Source organism: Neoarius graeffei, chromosome 27 (assembly GCF_027579695.1).
Source record: "Neoarius graeffei isolate fNeoGra1 chromosome 27, fNeoGra1.pri, whole genome shotgun sequence".
NCBI lineage: Eukaryota > Metazoa > Chordata > Actinopteri > Siluriformes > Ariidae > Neoarius > Neoarius graeffei.
The window spans coordinates 55,854,682-55,874,023 of record NC_083595.1 but is presented as its reverse complement, the minus strand read 5'-3'; the positions used below and the strand labels follow the sequence as shown (position 1 = coordinate 55,874,023).

General features: G+C 46.2%; 1 protein-coding gene across 2 annotated transcripts in view; it reads right to left on the bottom strand.

Moving 5' to 3' along the window:
• shcbp1 (SHC SH2-domain binding protein 1) overlaps nt 1-19,342 on the bottom strand; it is a 30,906-nt gene that overhangs the window by 10,221 nt on the left and 1,343 nt on the right. For both annotated transcript variants that reach the window (XM_060911624.1, XM_060911625.1), the window contains exons 3-8: nt 19,202-19,317; nt 18,721-18,929; nt 18,356-18,451; nt 8,522-8,752; nt 7,661-7,838; nt 308-428 (exon numbers count right to left, since the gene is read on the bottom strand). In XM_060911624.1, coding sequence (XP_060767607.1) covers nt 308-428; nt 7,661-7,838; nt 8,522-8,752; nt 18,356-18,451; nt 18,721-18,929; nt 19,202-19,317 — 951 coding nt within the window. The remainder of the gene's footprint in view (nt 1-307; nt 429-7,660; nt 7,839-8,521; nt 8,753-18,355; nt 18,452-18,720; nt 18,930-19,201; nt 19,318-19,342) is intronic.

Genomic DNA, 19,342 nt, shown 5'->3' with positions numbered 1-19,342 from the left:
GTGAAACGAAGTGAATGCACACCGTAAACAAAGATAAAGGCGGAGTAACGAACTATTAGAATGTGTTGGCTGGGCAAGTACACACACACACACACACACACACACACACACACACACCACCTTAAACATAAAAATACATTTGAACATGCACAGGTGTGTATGCGTGTAAAAACGTGGGAGACTAATAAATAAGGTATTGTTTTATTCCTCATGTTGTGGTTGATGTGTAACTGATGTGAATTCTGTGATGAAAATCAGGAAAAAGAGATTATATACATCTCAGTAGTGTGTGTGTGTGTGTTTTTACCCTCCAGGTGGATGGAGTCGGCGATGCTGATGGTGTTGGTGATGATGTAATGACCGGGACACACGATGACCACGTCTCCTTCATAACACGCCGTCACAGCCGCTGCCGGCTCGCTGTGGAACTGAGGATTCAACACTGTCACTCACTCACTACACATCACAGAACATCAGATATCAAAGCAGAACCACCCAATGACATCATTACCCCATAACAGGAAGTGACATCACTATGCAAAATTTATTTATTAGGGCGCGAGCACCGTTCGGTGCGAGACCCTATCCTGTTTTTCGAAGGAATATTATTTATTTATTTGCCGTGTTTGGCCTTATTTGAGGCGTTTCCCATGCACGAAAACTCATGAAATTCGATACACACAGTAGTCATCGTCATCGCCACTCAGCCACAGACTTTTGGCCCCGGGCGTGGCCCAGGGACTTCATAGCACCCCTTTTTCCATTGAAATGAATGGGTAGAACTTTGGAATGATGTCATAAGGCCATTTGGAGTGAAATTACACATGGCCATTTCTAACGTGCTCCTCCTCGACGGTTCATCAGATTCATGTCAAACTTGGCAAACATGATGCCAAGATACTGCTGAAGCTGAATTGCTAAGAGATTTTTGATATGTTGTAATATGTTGAAACATTATAACATATTATATGCCAAGATATTGCTGAATGTTGAAAATATGATTCTGATTCTCTTTAGCCGTTATGGGCCTGTCTGGTATAGCGCCACCAACTGGCCAAGGAAAGAATAGGGTTTTGAATATGTGTGTTTTGACACATGATGAATTTTAACATGCTCCTCCTGGATGGTTCATGAGATTCATGTGAAATTTGTTATACGTGATGCCAAGATGTCGCTGATATTAAATTGCGAGGGGATTTCTGATATCTTGTAAGATGTTGAAATGGCCTTATGATTTTAATATCTTGCCACAAACAGGAAACGTGTCAGAAAGCCACAGTGCATTGACTGTATGGTCGGACACTTCTTACTTCAATAGATATTATGATAACCTGACGCCCAATGGGCCTGCCTGTTACAAAAATATTGCATATCGTGAGTCTGATGATATAACATACAATTCTGTGCACACTCGTACACACACACTCACAGTCATATGCATATTTATACATACACACTCTCACAAGTATGCACTCACATGCGCACGCAACATCTATGAGCACACTCTTGCACACACACACACTTTCTCCCTCTGACACACACACACACACTAATAGGGGAGCTCCAGCGGAGCACCATACCTAAGAAAAAATGGGAAACCCATCAAGCCGATTTTTTGTGGTTTGTCCGTGTACCACCAGTCACACACACCGCCTAGTGGCCAGTGTTAGTAATTACCAGTCACACACACCGCCTACCCCTCCTAGAACTGCCACCTTATTGTGCTGGAGGGGTTTGTGTGCTTGAATGATCCTAGGAGCTATGTTGTCGGGGGCATTATGCCCCTGTTAGGGTTTCCCAAGGCAGACAGGTCCTAGGTGACAGGCCAGACCAAGAGCAGTTCACCAAAAACCCCCTATGGAGAAAAAAAATCCAGGACCGTGATGTCGCCCGGTAGGACGCAGCCGGGGCCCCACCCTGGAGCCAGGCCCGGGGTTGGGGCTCGTATGCGAGCGCTTGGTGGCCGGGCCTTTGCCCATGGGGCCCGGCCGGGCTCAGCCCGAAGAGGTGACGTGGGCCCGACCTCCTGTGGGTTTACCACCCACAGAGGTAGCAGTAGGGATTTGGTGCAATGTGGATTGGGTGGCAGTCGAAGGCAGGGGCCTCGACGACCTGATCCCCGGACACAGCGGCTGGCTGTTGGGACCTGGAATGTCACTTCGCTGGGGGGGAAAGAGCCTGAGCTTGTGCGGGAGGTTGAGAGGTACCGGCTAGAGATAGTCGGGCTCACCTCCACGCACAGCTTGGGCCCTGGAACCCAGCTCCTCGAGAGGGGCTGGACTTTCCACTTCTCTGGAGTCGCCCGTGGTGAGCGACGGTGGGCTGGTGTGGGCTTGCTTATAGCTCCACAGCTCAGCCGCCATGTGCTGGAGTTTACCCCAGTGAACGAGAGGGTCGCCTCTCTGCGCCTTCGGATTGGGGAGAGGGCTCTTGCTGTTGTTTGTGCCTACGGGCCAAATAGCAGTATAGAGTATCCGGCCTTCTTGGAGTCCCTGGGAGAGGTACTGAGGGGTGCTCAGACTGGGGACTCCATTGTGCTACTGGGGGACTTCAATGCTCACGTGGGCGACAGTGACACCTGGAGGGGCGTGGTTGGGAGGAACGGCCTCCCCGATCTGAACCCGAGTGGTGTTTTGTTATTGGACTTCTGTGCTAGTCACGGTTTGTCCATAACGAACACCATGTTCGAGCATAGGGGTGTCCATAAGTGCACGTGGCACCAGGACACCTTAGGTCGGAGGTCGATGATCGACTTTGTAGTCGTTTCATCTGATCTCCGGCCCTATGTCTTGGACACTCGGGTGAAGAGAGGGGCTGAGCTGTCAACTGATCACCACCTGGTGGTGAGTTGGATCCGCTGGCGGAGGAGGAAGCTGGACAGACCTGGCAGGCCCAAACGTATGGTGAGGGTCTGCTGGGAACGTCTGGCCGAGCACCCTGTTGGGGAGGTCTTTAACTCCCACCTCCGGGAGAGCTTTTCCCAGCTTCTGAGGGAGGCGGGGGACATTGAGTCTGAGTGGACCATGTTCTCTACCTCCATTGTGGACGCAGCTGTTCGGAGCTGTGGCCGCAAGGTCTCCGGTGCCTGTCGTGGCGGCAATCCCCGAACCAAGTGGTGGACACCGGAAGTAAGGGATGCCGTCAAGCTGAAGGAGTCCTATCAGGCCATGTTGACCTCCGGGACTCCTGAGGCAGCCGACGGGTATCGGCAGGCCAAGCGTGCTGCAGCTCGGGCAGTTGCGGAGGCAAAAACTCGGAACTGGGAGGAGTTCGGGGAGGCCATGGAGAAGGACTATCGGTCGGCCTCGAAGAAATTCTGGCAAACCGTCCGGCGCCTCAGGAGGGGGAAGCAGTACTCTGCCAACACTTTACAGTGCGGGTGGGGAGCTGTTGACCTCGACTGGGGACATTGTCAGGCGGTGGAAGGAATACTTTGAGGATCTCCTCAATCCCACCATCATGTCTTCCACTGAGGAGACTGAGGCTGATGACTCAGAGGTGGACTCGTGCATTACCCAAGCTGAAGTCACTGAGGTGGTTTGCAAGCTCCTCGGTGGCAAGGCACCAGGGGTCGATGAGATCCGCCCTGAGTATCTCAAGTCTCTGGATGTTGTGGGGCTGTCTTGGTTGACACGCCTCTGCAACATCGCGTGGCGGTTGGGGACAGTGCCTCTGGAGTGGCAGACTGGGGTGGTGGTCCCTCTTTTTAAGAAAGGGGACCGGAGAGTGTGCTCCAATTATAGGGGAATCACACTTCTCAGCCTCCCAGGGAAAGTTTACTCCAGGGTACTGGAGAGGAGAATTCAACCAATAGTCGAACCTCGGATCCAGGAGGAACAATGCGGTTTTCGTCCTGGTCGCGGAACACTGGACCAGCTCTATACCCTTCATAGGGTGCTCGAGGGTTCATGGGAGTTTGCCCAACCAGTCCACATGTGCTTTGTGGATCTGGAGAAGGCATTCGACCGTGTCCCCCGTGGTATTCTGTGGGGGGGGGGTGCTTCGGGAGTATGGGGTTCGGGGCTCTTTGCTAAGGGCTGTCCGATCCCTGTACGAACGGAGCAGGAGTCTGGTTCGCATTGCCGGCAGTAAGTCAGACCTGTTCCCAGTGCATGTTGGACTCCGGCAGGGCTGCCCTTTGTCACCGGTTCTGTTCATAATTTTTATGGACAGAATTTCTAGGCACAGCCAGGGGCCAGAAGGAATCCTGTTTGGGAACCACAGGATTTCATCTCTGCTTTTTGCGGATGTTGTCCTGTTGGCTTCTTCAAACCAGGACCTTCAGCATGCACTGGGGTGGTTTGCAGTCGAGTGTGAAGCAGCTGGGATGAGAATCAGCACCTCCAAGTCCGAGGCCATGGTTCTCGACCGGAAAAGGGTGGCTTGCCCTCTCCAGGTTGGTGGAGAAGTCCTGCCTCAAGTGGAGGAGTTTAAGTATCTCGGGATCTTGTTCACGAGTGAGGGAAGGATGGAGCGTGAGATCGACAGGCGGATCGGTGCAGCCTCCGCAGTGATGCGGTCGCTTTACCGGTCCGTTGTGGTGAAGAAGGAGCTGAGCCAAAAGGCGAAGCTCTCAATTTACCGGTCGATCTACGTTCCGACTCTCACCTATGGTCATGAGCTTTGGGTAATGACAGAAAGAACAAGATCGCGGATACAAGCGGCTGAAATGAGTTTCCTTCGCAGGGTGGCTGGGCGCTCCCTTAGAGATAGGGTGAGAAGCACAGTCACTCGGGAGGAGCTTGGAGTAGAGCCGCTGCTCCTCCACAGAGAGGAACCAGCTGAGGTGGCTCGGGCATCTTTTCGGATGCCTCCTGGACGCCTCCCTGGGGAGGTGTTCCAGGCATGTCCACCCGGGAGGAGGTCCCGGGGAAGACCCAGGACACGCTGGAGGGACTATGTCTCTCGGCTGGCCTGGGAACGCCTCGGTGTTCTTCCCGAGGAGCTGGCCGAGGTGTCTGGGGAAAGGGAAGTTTGGGCTTCCATGCTTAGACTGCTGCCTCCGCGACCTGGTCCCGGATAAGCGGAAGAAGACGAGATGAGACGAGACACACCGCCTAGTGGCCAGTGTTAGTAATTACCAGTCACACACCACCTAGTGGCCAGTGTTAGTAATTACCAGTCACACTCACCGCCTAGTGGCCAGTGCTAGCCAGTAAAGAAATAAAACAAAAAGAGACTGGCTAGGATGTAAGAAAATTCTACAACCCAGAAACAAATGGGAGCTCCGCTTTTAGGCAGTGCCTAAATCAGGGCTCGAAATTAACTTTTTTTCTTTGTGTCCCCCAGTGGTCCCGAATTCTGTGTTGTATTGTCCCGAATGGAAGCAATAGTGTCCCCATTTTTTTCCTCTCTGAAATAACCAGTGGTTAATATTATCATATGAAGTTACTATTATATTTGTAACTATGCAATTTTGAACCCTTTATATCATTTTTACAATAAGTCACAAGACACAAGCGACACATGTCCAATACATCATCTACTTCAAAATTACAGTTATTGCATTTTCAGTTTATTAAACTTTGGCGATCTCACTGTATGAATAGACACCCGTTTATTTAAAGGGGCCAACTAGCTCATTCAGAAAATGTTTCAACTCCCTACATCTGCAGTACACTTTAGTTGAAAATAAGACCCCTTTTATGTTCATTTCATCTACTTATACCTTGAATATCTGTGGGCACTTATAAGGCCAACTTATCATTTTCACCATTACCGTTATCCATTTTTATGAACTTTCCGTTATCCATTACCGTTATCCATTTTTATGAACTTTCCGTTATCCATTTTTATGAACTTTCCGTTATCCATTTTATGAACTTTCGCTGCCGGGTGCAAACGTTAGCAACATCAGCATAGTGCCAGGGTCCGTGTATCATCCGATCATTCAAGTATTCCATTCAATCTGGAAAACGATGATACACGGACCTGCCAGGTCCGAGCCTAGTTGTGCTGCTGACTGACTAAACTTTCTGAACTAGAAAGACACCAAGAAAACTCACTTATTCTGTTGAACGGTATCTTCCGTCAATATCATCCACATCATTCCTGTTGTATTTTATAACGTGTCTAACAGTGTTCATTCAGTTCATTCAGTTGCTAGCGTTGCCTGCAGACCAGGCGAGGACACTTTGGATCCTGAAGGTCCCGGAGACGTTATGTCTGGGCTTTCAGTTTCTTCCCCGCGGTCGGTCCGCTTCAACCACTTCAGCATTTTTGTTCTGGCGAGAGTCGGCGCAGCGTGTGCGCTAGCAATTCCATTCCAAGTCCATATAATGCGGACTCCGGCCGAAGATTCTAGAACAGAATGCGCTGCTCTGTAGCCTACGGATGCAGGTGCATCGAAAGTGTAGCTACTATGTATTTTTCGCTGTTAACGTTTTAAAATTAAAATTGACAAATTAGGTGAATGTCTACGTATGTGTTACGGCTTTGTAAATAATATTAATGTAGAACTTTTTTTCTAGATCTATTTTTTTCCATTGTCCCGGGATTGTCCCAGATATGATAATTTTGTGTCCCGATGACATTTTTTATGGTCCCCGGGACGTCGGGACACCGTTAGTTTCGAGCGCTGGCCTAAATCTATATATTAGTGACCTGCCGTCATTGTGCATTTTGTTGCAGACATATGAAAACTCTGCATGTACACACACACACACACACACACACACACACACACACACACACACACACACACACAGAGAGAGGAAAGCTAAGATGACTTCAGATTACAGAGTGAGATAGAGATAAGGAGGAGACACGTATAGTTTTGTACATATATACATGTACATTTTCACACCACAGAAACACAAACACAGTCTTTGTCTATCTCTCATCTGTCAAGCAGTCATGGCATTTGCAACATGGACATCACCTTTGAACATTTGATGAATATATGACATGTGACTGTTTTGTTGGGTGGCGGACTGTCCTGGGTTGCGGAACCACACGTGCAAGGGCCTGTCAAAGCTGCTAGTGGCTTTAATTATTATTATTATGAGCCTCATGTCTGAAAATACAAATATCACAGAACATTACATGACAAAGATGGATGGAGAGACAAATCCTGCACACAGAGTGGAAAAAAAAAAAAACTGGAAGCAAATTTACTCTACACAAAGAAAAAAGACGCGCCCCCCCTTGAGGAATGAAACAGCAGAGAACAAGGAGGATCAAACAGCAGCTCAAGTTTGAAACAGATTTTAACAAATCCCACTGCTGTGTCGCACATCAGATATCACTCACACACACACACACACACACACACCCCTGCTGAAGTTACAGACAGCAGAGAAAATGAGACAAGACAGGAAATGTGTTATTAATTATAGCTTTTGAAAAACAGAACACATGTTTAGACAGACAGAAGGCTAGAAAGCCAGTCTCTTACCCACCTGACTGGACAGATGGCCAGACAGATAGAGAGAAAAACTAGAAAGAGGGGGAGGGGGGGAAAAAAAAAAAAAACACACACAACAGGTGTCTGACCAAATGAGAGAAAAAGCAAAATACAAGAGATTTCCAGAAAGCCAGTGGAGTCTTAGTGGACAGACAGAATGTCCTTCAGGAGAGTTGTAGGTGGTTGTGCGTGTTTGTCTTTCCACACTGGTCCAGATACACAGACAGACAGACAGAGGGTTAAAAGGCATCGTACCTGCAGCTCAAACTCTTTCCCCGAGTACAGGGGGAGGAGCTTATCCATCATCAGACTGTGGAGAGACTGAACACTGGTGGAGGAAGAGACCACGTGGACCACACGGCCCCCCCCGGGACGCTCACCTTTAGGACGACATGACTGCTGACCGCAGTTCATCCTGTAACCCAGCACGTACCTGCACGCACACACACACACAATACATGTCAACCTATACGGATTGTCCGGAAATTATACGGGTTTTAGCTCATTTCAAGGGCGTACGGGCGTATAAACAAAGTCTTACGGATTTTCAGTATTTTCTGACCTAAATTTATTTTGTGTATCTTACTTGAACATCGTCAGCTGATCGTCGCAAAAACATACAAAAGCTCGATTTATAGACAAAGAACAGCGTGTATGCAGGGGCAGATAACCCAGACTATGTGAAACCGGATCAGACAAAAATGGTCTCTGAAAAGTATGCCATTGAAATGGGAGCAGCGACACTTTGACTGACAGCGCACAGACAGTGGAGTTTGCGTGTCCCCCCCGAGTCTGTAAAAAGTATTTTCCTTTGCAGTGGGAGCAGCCTGCCCTATGAACAATAGGATAGCAGTACATGTGTATTGTACAAATGTACATCAAAATAAAAGTTTGGTGCGATTCGAAGGCTGTAAGGATTTTATGTTGAGTTTATGGATTTCTTCCTCTGATACTACAGGTGGACGCCCAAAGGGGTTGACATGTATGACACACTACAATAACAGAAGTTCGTAAGCTAAACACTGACCACCGAATTGTTCAGTAATTTGCACCAACACACATCTCATCTGTGTGCTAAAGACACACACACACACACACACACACACACACACACACCTGAGCAGTGGGTTCTCGATGATGCGCAGTCTGCGTTTGAGTGTCTCCATGTGCTCGTACATGTGCAGTCCCTCCACCATGGACACGTTGTCTGGCTCATTGTCTGAGTCGCTGCTCAGGACGTTCCTCAGGCTGGAGAACTCTTTAAAGGTGTGTGTGCAGCGCTGGAGGAGTGTGTGGTATTCCTCCACCAGACCAGCAGGGACACGGTCTTCCAGGATATCATAATATCTGCAGCGCCCACACACACACACACACGACAAAAACACAAACATCAGAACAGGGAGAAACAGCCGAGGGATTATTTCACTCAGTGAATGAGGTCACGTCCTGTTCTGAGAGAACCAGCATCATTTTTCAGGATCCGATGTTCTGGACTGAGTGGAATTAATGTTCTGTGACTGATGAATATTCAGATCCACAGTGAGACAGCAGCAGCGACGTTTTCTGAAATTTACTAAAAGAGATCCATCGTGTTGTAATCAGCCAAATATTCAGGCATTACTTTGGAAATGGATTCATGAATTCTGGGTCACTTTTATATATTTAAGAAAAAAAAAGGAGAAAAAAAAAAACGCCCCACCACACCCTGACCTTCAAATCTGGAGGCAAACTTGATCCAAACGATTATCGAGGTATTTTGATTACAAGCATCTGAGGAAGTGTTTTACATCATAACTCTTACCAAATACTACTCAAAAGGACAAATTGTATTTTTTAAACCAAAACAGAGCGTCAGCTCGCAGCTCCACACTACAGACTCGAATAAACACATTCACCACTTGGATACATTTTTTTAGAAACGCATCTAATTCAGTGGTTTTCATTATTTTAATTTTCTGAATTGTAGATAAATACTAAAAAGTCATTGACATTATGAAGATATGGAATTATTTGGTAAACAAAAAAAAAAAGTGTTAATCAAACCAGAATGTTTTATATTTTAGATTCTTCAAAGTGGCACCTTTTGCTTGGATGACAGCTTTGCACAGCTTGGCATTTTCTCAGTCAGCTTTACGAGGTAGTCACCTGGAATGGCTTTCAGTTTACAGCTGTGTCTTGTCAAGAGTTAATTTCTTGAATTTCGTGACCTCCTTATGTGTTTGAGACCATCAGTTGTGTTGTGAAGAGGTAGAGTTGGTATACAGTGAATGGCCCTATTTGAGTCCTGTTCTAATCCATATTATGCCAAGAACTACTCAACTCAGTAAAGAAAAACGACAGTCCATCATTACTTTAAGAAATGACGGACAGTCAGTCCAAAAAATTAAGAGTTCTGAAAGTATCCCCAGGTGCAGTCACAAAGACCATCAAACGTTATGATGAAACTGACTCATCAGGACCGCTCCAGGAAAGGAAGACCTAGGGTTACCTCTGTTGCACAGGATAAGTTCATCAGAGTTACCAGCCTCAGAAACCGCAAGTGAACAGCACCTCAGATAAGAGCCCACCGAAATGCTTCACAGAGTTCAAGTAGCACACACATCTCAACATCAACTGTTCAGAGAAGACTGCGTGAATCTGGACTTTATGGTCAAATTGCTGCAAAGAAGCCACTTCTAAGGAAGAACAACAAGAGGAAGAGAATAGTATCTCTTATATACGCACTTCCTGCTTCCTGAGTTGTTCGCACCGAGTCCTTTTTCCCGCGAGTGCCGGCGTTAATTACTAATCCTTTAACTTTTTTTCTACAAATAAATTTCCAGTATCCTCTTCATTTTTATTGTACTGTCGCTTTCATTTTTGTACTTTCCACTTTCGCTTTCCTTTTCCCGTTTTTTTCTCTTTCTTTTTTCGGAAGAACGCCGAGACCGGAAGCTTTCTTTTTCTCTCCTCCTGTGTAAAGTCCACAAGCGGAGGCCATCTGATCTGCTTTAATATCAACAGATCTTCATTTAAGGTACGTGAATCTTTTCATCATGGCACACCTTCAGCCTGTTCAGTGTGCTGAGTGCAGGATGTTTAGTCATTCTTCCTCTGTCACTAGCGATAGCTCTATTAGCTTTACTTGTGATAAGTGCAGATTAGTTAGCTCTCTGACGGAGAAGATTACAGTGCTAGAAGCGCGTGTCCAGGCTTTAGAGCAGGTTAGTGAGCGTGAGAACAGTGTAGTTTCTGTTAGGGAAAGTCTGGACACCCTAGGTGAAGTTAGCAATCCCCCAACTCCGGCATTAGAGCCCTTACAGTGGGGCGAATGGGTGACGGCTCGGCGGATAAGCGTAGAGCCAAAGCTACCGCTGAGGCTCGCCCACGGGAGCACCACTCCTCTCCGCGTCACATGTCGAACAGGTTTGCTCTCCTTCGTGATGCACCCACTGAGAAACCTGAAAGAGCTCTGGTTATAGGGGACTATCATACGGCACGTGAAATTAGCTCAGCCTTTAGGGGCACCAGCAGCTTTAGTCAGGTGTATACCGGGAGCCAGGGCGCCGGACATAGCAGGTAATCTTAGGTTCCTAGGCAAGCACAGGTTCTCAAAGATAGTTATCCATGCAGGAGCTAATGATATACGCCTTCGTCAGTCTGAGGTTACTAAGAGTAACTTTGTAGAGGTGTTTAAATTAGCGAAGGCGATGTCCGATGCTGTAGTATGCTCTGGCCCCATCCCAATGCGGCGTGGCGATGTAGCTTACAGCAGGTTATGGTCGCTGAACTGCTGGCTGTCCAGGTGGTGCTCTGAAAACAGTGTGGACTTTATAGATAATTGGGCTAATTTTGAGGGCACTGCTGGCCTGTTAGGGCGGGACGGGATCCATCCCACTCGGGAAGGTGCTGCTCTCATTTCCTGCAGCATAGGTCATAGTCTCAGAACAGGCCTAGTTAATTTCTGACAATCCAGAGCCAAGGCCAGGGAGCAGACGAACAGGCTAAACCGACTGTCTGCTAGCTGCACAGAGTCGCCAGTCAGGGTCCACTACATCGAGACTGTGTCTGTTCCCCGAGCTCAACAAAAAGGTAGAAATACTCAGTTTGTTCCAGTAACCTAATCAATATAAAATTAGATCATACTGACTGTACAGCTGCTGCCAGCACCTTTGATCTAAAGGTGGGGCTATTAAATATTAGATCTCTTACATCTAAAGCGCTAATGGTTAATGAACTCATTACTGATCAGGAGTTTAATGTACTGTGTTTAACAGAAACATGGATTAAGCCAAATGAATATATAGCATTAAATGAAGCGAGTCCTCCTGGATACAGTTATATACACCAGCCTCGTCTAACTGGCAGAGGACGAGGCGTCGCGGTTATTTATAACGATTATCTAGGTGTAACACACAAACCTGGTTATAAATTTAATACATTTGAAGTTCTTCATACTCATATAATGTATGTAGCCTTGAAAAATAAGTCTACCCAGTTAATTCCATTGCTTATTATTTACAGGCCCCCGGGGCCATATTCTGAGTTTCTTTCTGAATTTGCAGATTTTATCTCTGATCTGGTTATTTCCTTAGACAAAGCTTTAGTTGTCAGAGATTTTAATATTCACTTCAATAACCCAGAAGACCCTTTAAAAATGGCGTTTGTGTCCATTTTAGATTCAGTCGGGATTAATCAGAATGTCATAGGACCGACCCATAATGGTGGTCACACCCTCGATCTAATACTAACATTCAGGTTAAATGTAGACAATATAGTCACACTTCCACAGTCTGAAGTTATCTCAGATCATTATCTCATCTCATTCAAAATATGTCTGAGTAATAATATATGCACCTCACCACGCTACTGTATTAAACGTACTTTCACGTCAACTACTGCACAGAGCTTTATAAATGATCTCCCAGAGTTATCAACTTTGATTGGGTCACTGTCAGCCCCTGCAGAACTTGATCAGGCAACTGAATGCTTAGAGTCAGCATTCCGCCATACTTTAGATAATGTAGCTCCTCTAAAAAGGAAAATGGTCAGAGACAAAAAATTAGCACCCTGGTATAATGATGACACTCGCACTTTAAAACAGACCACTCGAAAATTGGAACGTAAATGGCATCAAACAAAATTGGTAGTGTTCAAATTAGCGTGGAAGGAGAGCTTCCTGAAGTATAGAAAAGCTCTTAGTGCTGCGAGATCAACATATCTCTCCTCCCTAATAGAAGATAACAAAAATAATACTAGATTCCTATTTAATACTGTCGCAAAATTAACCAGGAATAAGTCCACTATAGACACATGCACACCTGCAGTATGGAGTAGCAACGACTTCATGAATTTTTTTAATGACAAAATTGAGAATATCCGACAAAAAATTCAAACTACTAATTTAAGGTCAGACAATGTAAGTGACCCTGTAGTTAACGATATAACTGTATCAGATCAGCAATTAGAATGTTTTACTCCCCTTAGAGAAACTGAATTACTTTCATTAATCTCAGCATCAAAATCCTCAACTTGTGTACTAGATCCCTTACCTACACGTCTATTCAAACAGATAATACCTGAAGTAATTGAACCGCTTCTAAAAATAATAAATTATTCTCTTACGATCGGCTATGTACCCAAATCCTTTAAACTAGCAGTTATCAAACCCCTGATTAAAAAACCTGACCTTGATCCCTGTCAGCTGTCCAATTATCGGCCAATATCAAACCTCCCCTTTATCTCCAAGATCCTTGAAAAAGCTGTGGCACAGCAGTTATGCTCATATTTACATAGGAACAACATCCATGAAATGTATCAGTCAGGATTTAGACCTCATCATAGCACAGAGACAGCTCTGGTTAAAGTAGTAAACGACCTACTGTTGGCGTCTGATCAGGGCTGTGTCTCGCTGCTTGTGTTGCTTGACCTTAGTGCAGCATTTGATACCATTGATCATTCCATTCTTCTGGATAGACTAGAAAATGTTGTGGGAGTTAAGGGAACAGCCCTCTCCTGGCTCAGGTCTTATCTGATTGTTATCAGTATGTTGATATAAATGGTGATATTTCTAGACGTACTGAGGTAAAGTTTGGTGTTCCACAAGGTTCTGTCTTGGGTCCACTGCTTTTTTCTCTATATATGTTCCCTCTGGGTGATATTATTCGTAAACATTGTATTAGTTTCCACTGTTATGCTGATGACACACAGTTGTATGTTTCTGCAAAACCTGATGAGAGACACCAGCTTAATAAAATTGAGGAATGTGTGAAGGACATTAGACACTGGATGCTTATTAACTTCCTTCTGCTTAACTCTGACAAGACTGAAGTACTTGTACTCGGACCACATGCAGCTAGAAGTAAGTTTTCTGATTCCACAGTAACTCTGGATGGCCTTTCTGTTTCTTCACGTGCAGCAGTAAAAGACCTCGGAGTGATTATTGACCCCAGTCTTTCATTCGAAACTCACATTGATAACATTACCCAGATAGCTTTCTTTCATCTCAGAAATATTGCAAAGATAAGAAATTTAATGTCATTGCATGATGCAGAAAAACTAGTTCATGCTTTCGTTCCCTCCAGGTTGGATTATTGTAATGCCTTACTGTCTGGATGTTCCAATAAGTGCATAAACAAGCTCCAGTTAGTTCAAAATGCAGCAGCAAGAGTCCTTACTAGAACTAGAAAATATGACCCCATCACCCCTGTCTTATCCACACTGCATTGGCTCCCAATCAAATTTCGTATTGATTATAAAATACTACTATTGACCTTTAAAGCACTGAATGGTCTCGCACCACAGTACCTGAGTGAACTTCTGCTCCTCTATGACCCACCACGCCTACTTAGATCAAAAGGTGCGGGTTATCTGCTGGTACCTCGTATAGTGAAGGCTACATCAGGGGGCGGAGCCTTTTCTTACAAAGCCCCACAGTTATGGAACAGCCTTCCAAGTAGTGTTCGGGAATCAGACACAGTCTCAGTGTTTAAGTCTCGGCTGAAAACAGATCTGTTTAGTCAAGCCTTGTGTTAATGGTGTTTATGAGGTAAAGGTGTAGATCTGGAGGATCCTCAGACAGAGTGTTTTGGTAAACTGGGATGTATGGATGCTGTCAGTCCCCACTCGCTTGCTCACTCGAGTTTGTTGACGGTGTAGTGGCTGCTGCTTTATGTCCCGGGGCCCCTCATGCCTGTGTTACCTTCTGGCTCTCCCCTTTTAGTTATGCTGTCATAGTTAGTTGCCGGAGTCCCTGCTTGTACTCGGTGCAATATGTATACTGTTCCTACTTATTCAGGTGAAATTGGGCATACCTAACAACCTGTGTTTTCTGTCTCTCCCCCCCCACCCCAAATCTGTCCCTCTGAGTTACATGGAGTCAACAGGAAATCTTTTGGTGGAGAGGGTGGAGACCTCGACTGGCTATCGTAGCCTGCAGGGAATCGGCCGTCAGACATTCTGTCGCATGTCCCAGACCCGGTGAAATGTAACTGAATTGTCTTGGCCAGCCCTAAGGGTCCCATCTGCATCTCATCATTGCTGAGGAGTGTGCTCCCATCACCCAATCAAGCATCCAGCCAGAGCAGGTCATGATATTTTTTACCATATTAACATGCCATTGTTGTGTGTTATGCCTGATGTAAAGACTCTCGTCTCTGCGAGCCTACCACACAGATTTAATACTTGTCATTTTTAGGGCATACCTAACAACGCATTTTCTTTCTCTCTCTCTTCCCCCCCCATCTGTCCCTCTGAGTTACATGTTGATCCTGGGATTGAGATGCTGGCCTCTTCTGCCCCTCGGACCTGCTTGATCCATCCTGGTGCCCTGTGTCTGGTCGGAGTTTTATCGCCCCACTCCTGTGAAGGACGGCCCCATGAGGACAGTTGAGGGTTATACCTGTTAAAACTGTTAATATTATAGTCATGCTGTCTGTTGTTGCCCAAATGAGGATGGGTTCCCTTTTGAGTCTGGTTCCTCTCGAGGTTTCTTCCTCATGTCGTCTGAGGGAGTTTTTCCTTGCCACCGTCGCCACAGGCTTCATCATTGGTGATAGATTAGGGATAAAATTAGCTCATGTTTTAAGTCGTTCAAATTCTGTAAAGCTGCTTTGCGACAATGTTTATTGTTAAAAGCGCTGTACAAATAAACTTGATTTGATTTGAATAGCGTGTTCCTTGGCCCAAAAGGAATGGACATTAGACCAGCGGAAATCTGTCCTTTGGTCTGATCAGTCCAAATTTGAGATTTTTGGTTCCAATCACCATGCTTTTGTAAGACGCAGAAAAGGTGAGCGGATGGTTCCTACATGTGTGGTTCCCACAGTGAAGTATGATGGTATGGGGTGCTTTGCTGGTGACACTGTCTGCGATTTATTCAAAATCGAAGGCACACTTAACCAGCATGGCTACCACAGCATTCTGCAGCGACATGCCATCCCTTCTGGTTTGCGCTCAGTGGGCCCATCATTTGTTTTTCAACAGGACAATGACCCAAAACACACCTCTAGGCTATGTAAGGGCTATGTGACCAAGAAAGAGGGTGATGGAGTGCTTCGCCAGATGACGTGGCCTCCACAATCACCTTATCTAAACCCAGTTGAGATGGTTTGGGATGAGTTGGACCGCAGAGGGAGGGCAAAGCAGCCAATGGGTGCTCAGCACCTCTGGGAACTCCTTCAAGACTGTTGGAAAACCATTTCGAGTGATGACTTCATGAAGCTGACTGAGAGAACGTCAAGAGTGTGCAAAGCTGTAATCAAAGCAAAAGGTGCCGACTTTGAAGAATCTAAAATCTAAAACATATTTTGGTTTGATTAACATTTTAAAGTTTACTAAATGATTCCTTACGTGTTGCTGCATAGTCCGGATGACTTCAGTATTAATTTACAATGTAGGAAAAAAAAATTTAAAATAAAAATATTGAATTTGAAGGAGTTTCCAAACTTTTGACTGGTACTGTGTGTGTGTGTGTGTGTGTGTCTCGTCTTCATCTGCTTATCCAGGGCCGGGTAGCGGAGGCAGCAGTCTGAGCATGGAAGCCCAAACTTCCCTCTCCCCAGACACCTCGGCCAGCTCCTCGGGAAGAACACCGAGGCGTTCCCAGGCCAGCCGAGAGACATAGTCCCTCCAGCGTGTCCTGGGTCTTCCCCGGGGGGACATGCCTGGAACACCTCCCCAGGAAGGCCTCCAGGAGGCATCCGAAAGAGATGCCCAAGCCACCTCAGCCGATTCCTCTCGATGTGGAGGAGCAGCGGCTCTACTCCGAGCTCCTCCCGAGTGACTGTGCTTCTCACCCTAAGGGAGCGCCCAGCCACCCTGCGAAGGAAACTCATTTCAGCCGCTTGTATCTGCGATCTTGTTCTTTCGGTCATTACCCAAAGCTCATGACCATCGGTGAGAGTCCTAAGGGGGGTGTGTGTGTGTGTGTGTGTGTGTGTGCGCGCGCGCATATATATATATATAAATAAAGAGATTCGATAACATCTGGCACAGGGGTTTATTCTTCAAACTTGTAGAAACTGGAAGTGGCAGAAAAGTACAAGATCCAAATAAAATCCGTGTAAACAAACCACCAGTGCTGTGTTTAAACAGGAAATAAAAGAAGTGAATCCGTTACACAGGGGTGGGGTGTGAGACAGGGCTGGAGCTCAAGCCCCACATCATTTAGCATTTATATAAAAGAATCCGTCTCTACACCTGACCGTTCAACTGCAGCGGGACCAAGAACCTCATCACAGTGTTAAATTTCTCATGGATGCAGGCGGAGCGTTTCTCTGACCAACAGAACCAGGACTGAAGCAGAGCTTCTGGAGTTTACTGTGGTCCTGACCGACAACGGGACGAGCATCAAAATGTCACGGGACAAGACTCTGAAAAAGCTGCACATAGAACTCTAAAACCGCATCACACCTCCAGAGCCGTGCAGTGAATAAGGCGGGCAGGGCGGAGTCCGGGTGTGTCCTCACGTCCCTCAGTTTCCAGAATAATTAAATTCTGGAGGCATTTGAAACAATAAGATCTCCAGTTTTACATCACACAGCCCTGCATGAAAAGTCCACAGCAGCAGAGAAAGAAAAATCTCACATTTATTATGAATCTGAGTCACATCGAGGATCTAAACCCAATCAAACGGAAAGAAATTCACAAAGATAATAAAACTAGCGATATTTCTCAGGGGCTGAATGAAGTCCAATCTTGTGTCAAATTGGGATGCGATCTGAGGTTAAACAGAGAATACTGACGAGCTAACTCTCTCATCAAACGGATACACCTACACAGGATGAGTAATAAAACCCGGCCTGATACAGACAGAGACGGGACGCCACAGAGGACCTGGGACAGAGACACCGGCGCTGCCACGCCCACTGAGACCTGAACAAGGGAGAAGAAACACGCTCCCTTCAGAAATGTACTGAATCTCTTTCATTCAGAAAAATAAAACCCTCATCACTGGATGAAAATTCCAACAGTCTGAACACTGCGAGGAGAAAAGGAGACGTGAGAGCTCGCGGCTCAGCTCACGTCAGAGGATCAGAGACGGCACGGCAGGAGAAGGACACGGTGCAGAGACCATCCTCTCCTCTCCTCACCGGACCCTCAGCTCCGGAACCGTTCTCTCACTTCTGTTTATTTATCCCACTTAAATGATTATTATGAATATCATTATTTTCTAATGTAATGATTAATAGTTGTATTACTGTGGTTTTTAATTTTTATGTCTGTAGATGATTTTAACACTGAACAGCACAGCCTCTGGAACTCAACACTGAAATTGATTTGTCGTCATATTTTATGAAAGAGACACACGATCAGTAGATTTAGTGCAGACTGCCACCTGCTGGTCAAGAGGAAATGATGTCACCGATTTCAGCTATGATGGCCGTGAAAGAAGCAGAGACGGGGAAGTTAGAGACACAAAAACAAAGTCAGAGGTGCAGAGAGACAGAGAGAGAAAAAATGTGTCCTCACAGTCGGAGTCGAGGTTCTACACAGCGAACAAAGTAATCAAACTCATCGTCCTCATCCTCCTCATCCCACTTCCTCCAGATGTGTTTGTAAAAAAACCTGCAGAGACACAGAGTGTACACTACTGAGTGCACTTCTGAAACACAGCAGTGAAAAAGAAACACAGCCCAGATATCCTCACTGTGACCATCAGCACTTCAGGGCTGAAACTGAAACTCAGCCTGAACGTTTGTGTGATTTCCATAGAACAACATTTTCTCACACACACAGACACTAAAGTAAAATCAGTTTCAGTGGTTTGGGCTGTTAAAGAGGATTGTTATGGAAATGTGGAGCCCTCAGGGCAGATTTCACACACACTAACACACCTGAGGTGCTCCAGAGCGAGTGCTGTCTGGTCGAAGTCCCCTGACGGCTCGTACACCACAATGAGCTCCTGCAGTGGGACTCTGTTCATTGTGGCCTCCAGTAAAGTTCTCATGGAGTCTTCACAGAGCTCACAGCCTCGAGCCTCACACTGCAGTGGGAGAACCACATCCACCTTCGCCCTCATGTCCTTATAGTCCACATCCACCACCTGCACAACACACACCAATATACATCACACACAACTACAGCAGGTTTCAGGCAAGTTAGGATGCGTCACTTTAAATGTAACGAAATCAACAAAAATATAAACAGGGCGTGTCCCGGCACCTGCTGGTTTGATGTGTTATTTTTACACAACACGCACAGCATGAACTAAACCATCACAATGTATCTATGAGAACATGCACACAGGAACAGGACTGTAACCGCCGCACACCCCGTCATCACACGGCCATCACGAGTCCGTGTTGCGTCCCTCACCTCCACCAACACGTCAAACACGTCAGTGTGCCACAGCGCCCTCCAGTCACACGGCTCCACCACCTTCTCCAGATAATCAGCAATGAAAGCCTTCACCTCCGACGGCTTGCAGTCACCTACAACACGCACACCAGATCTGTT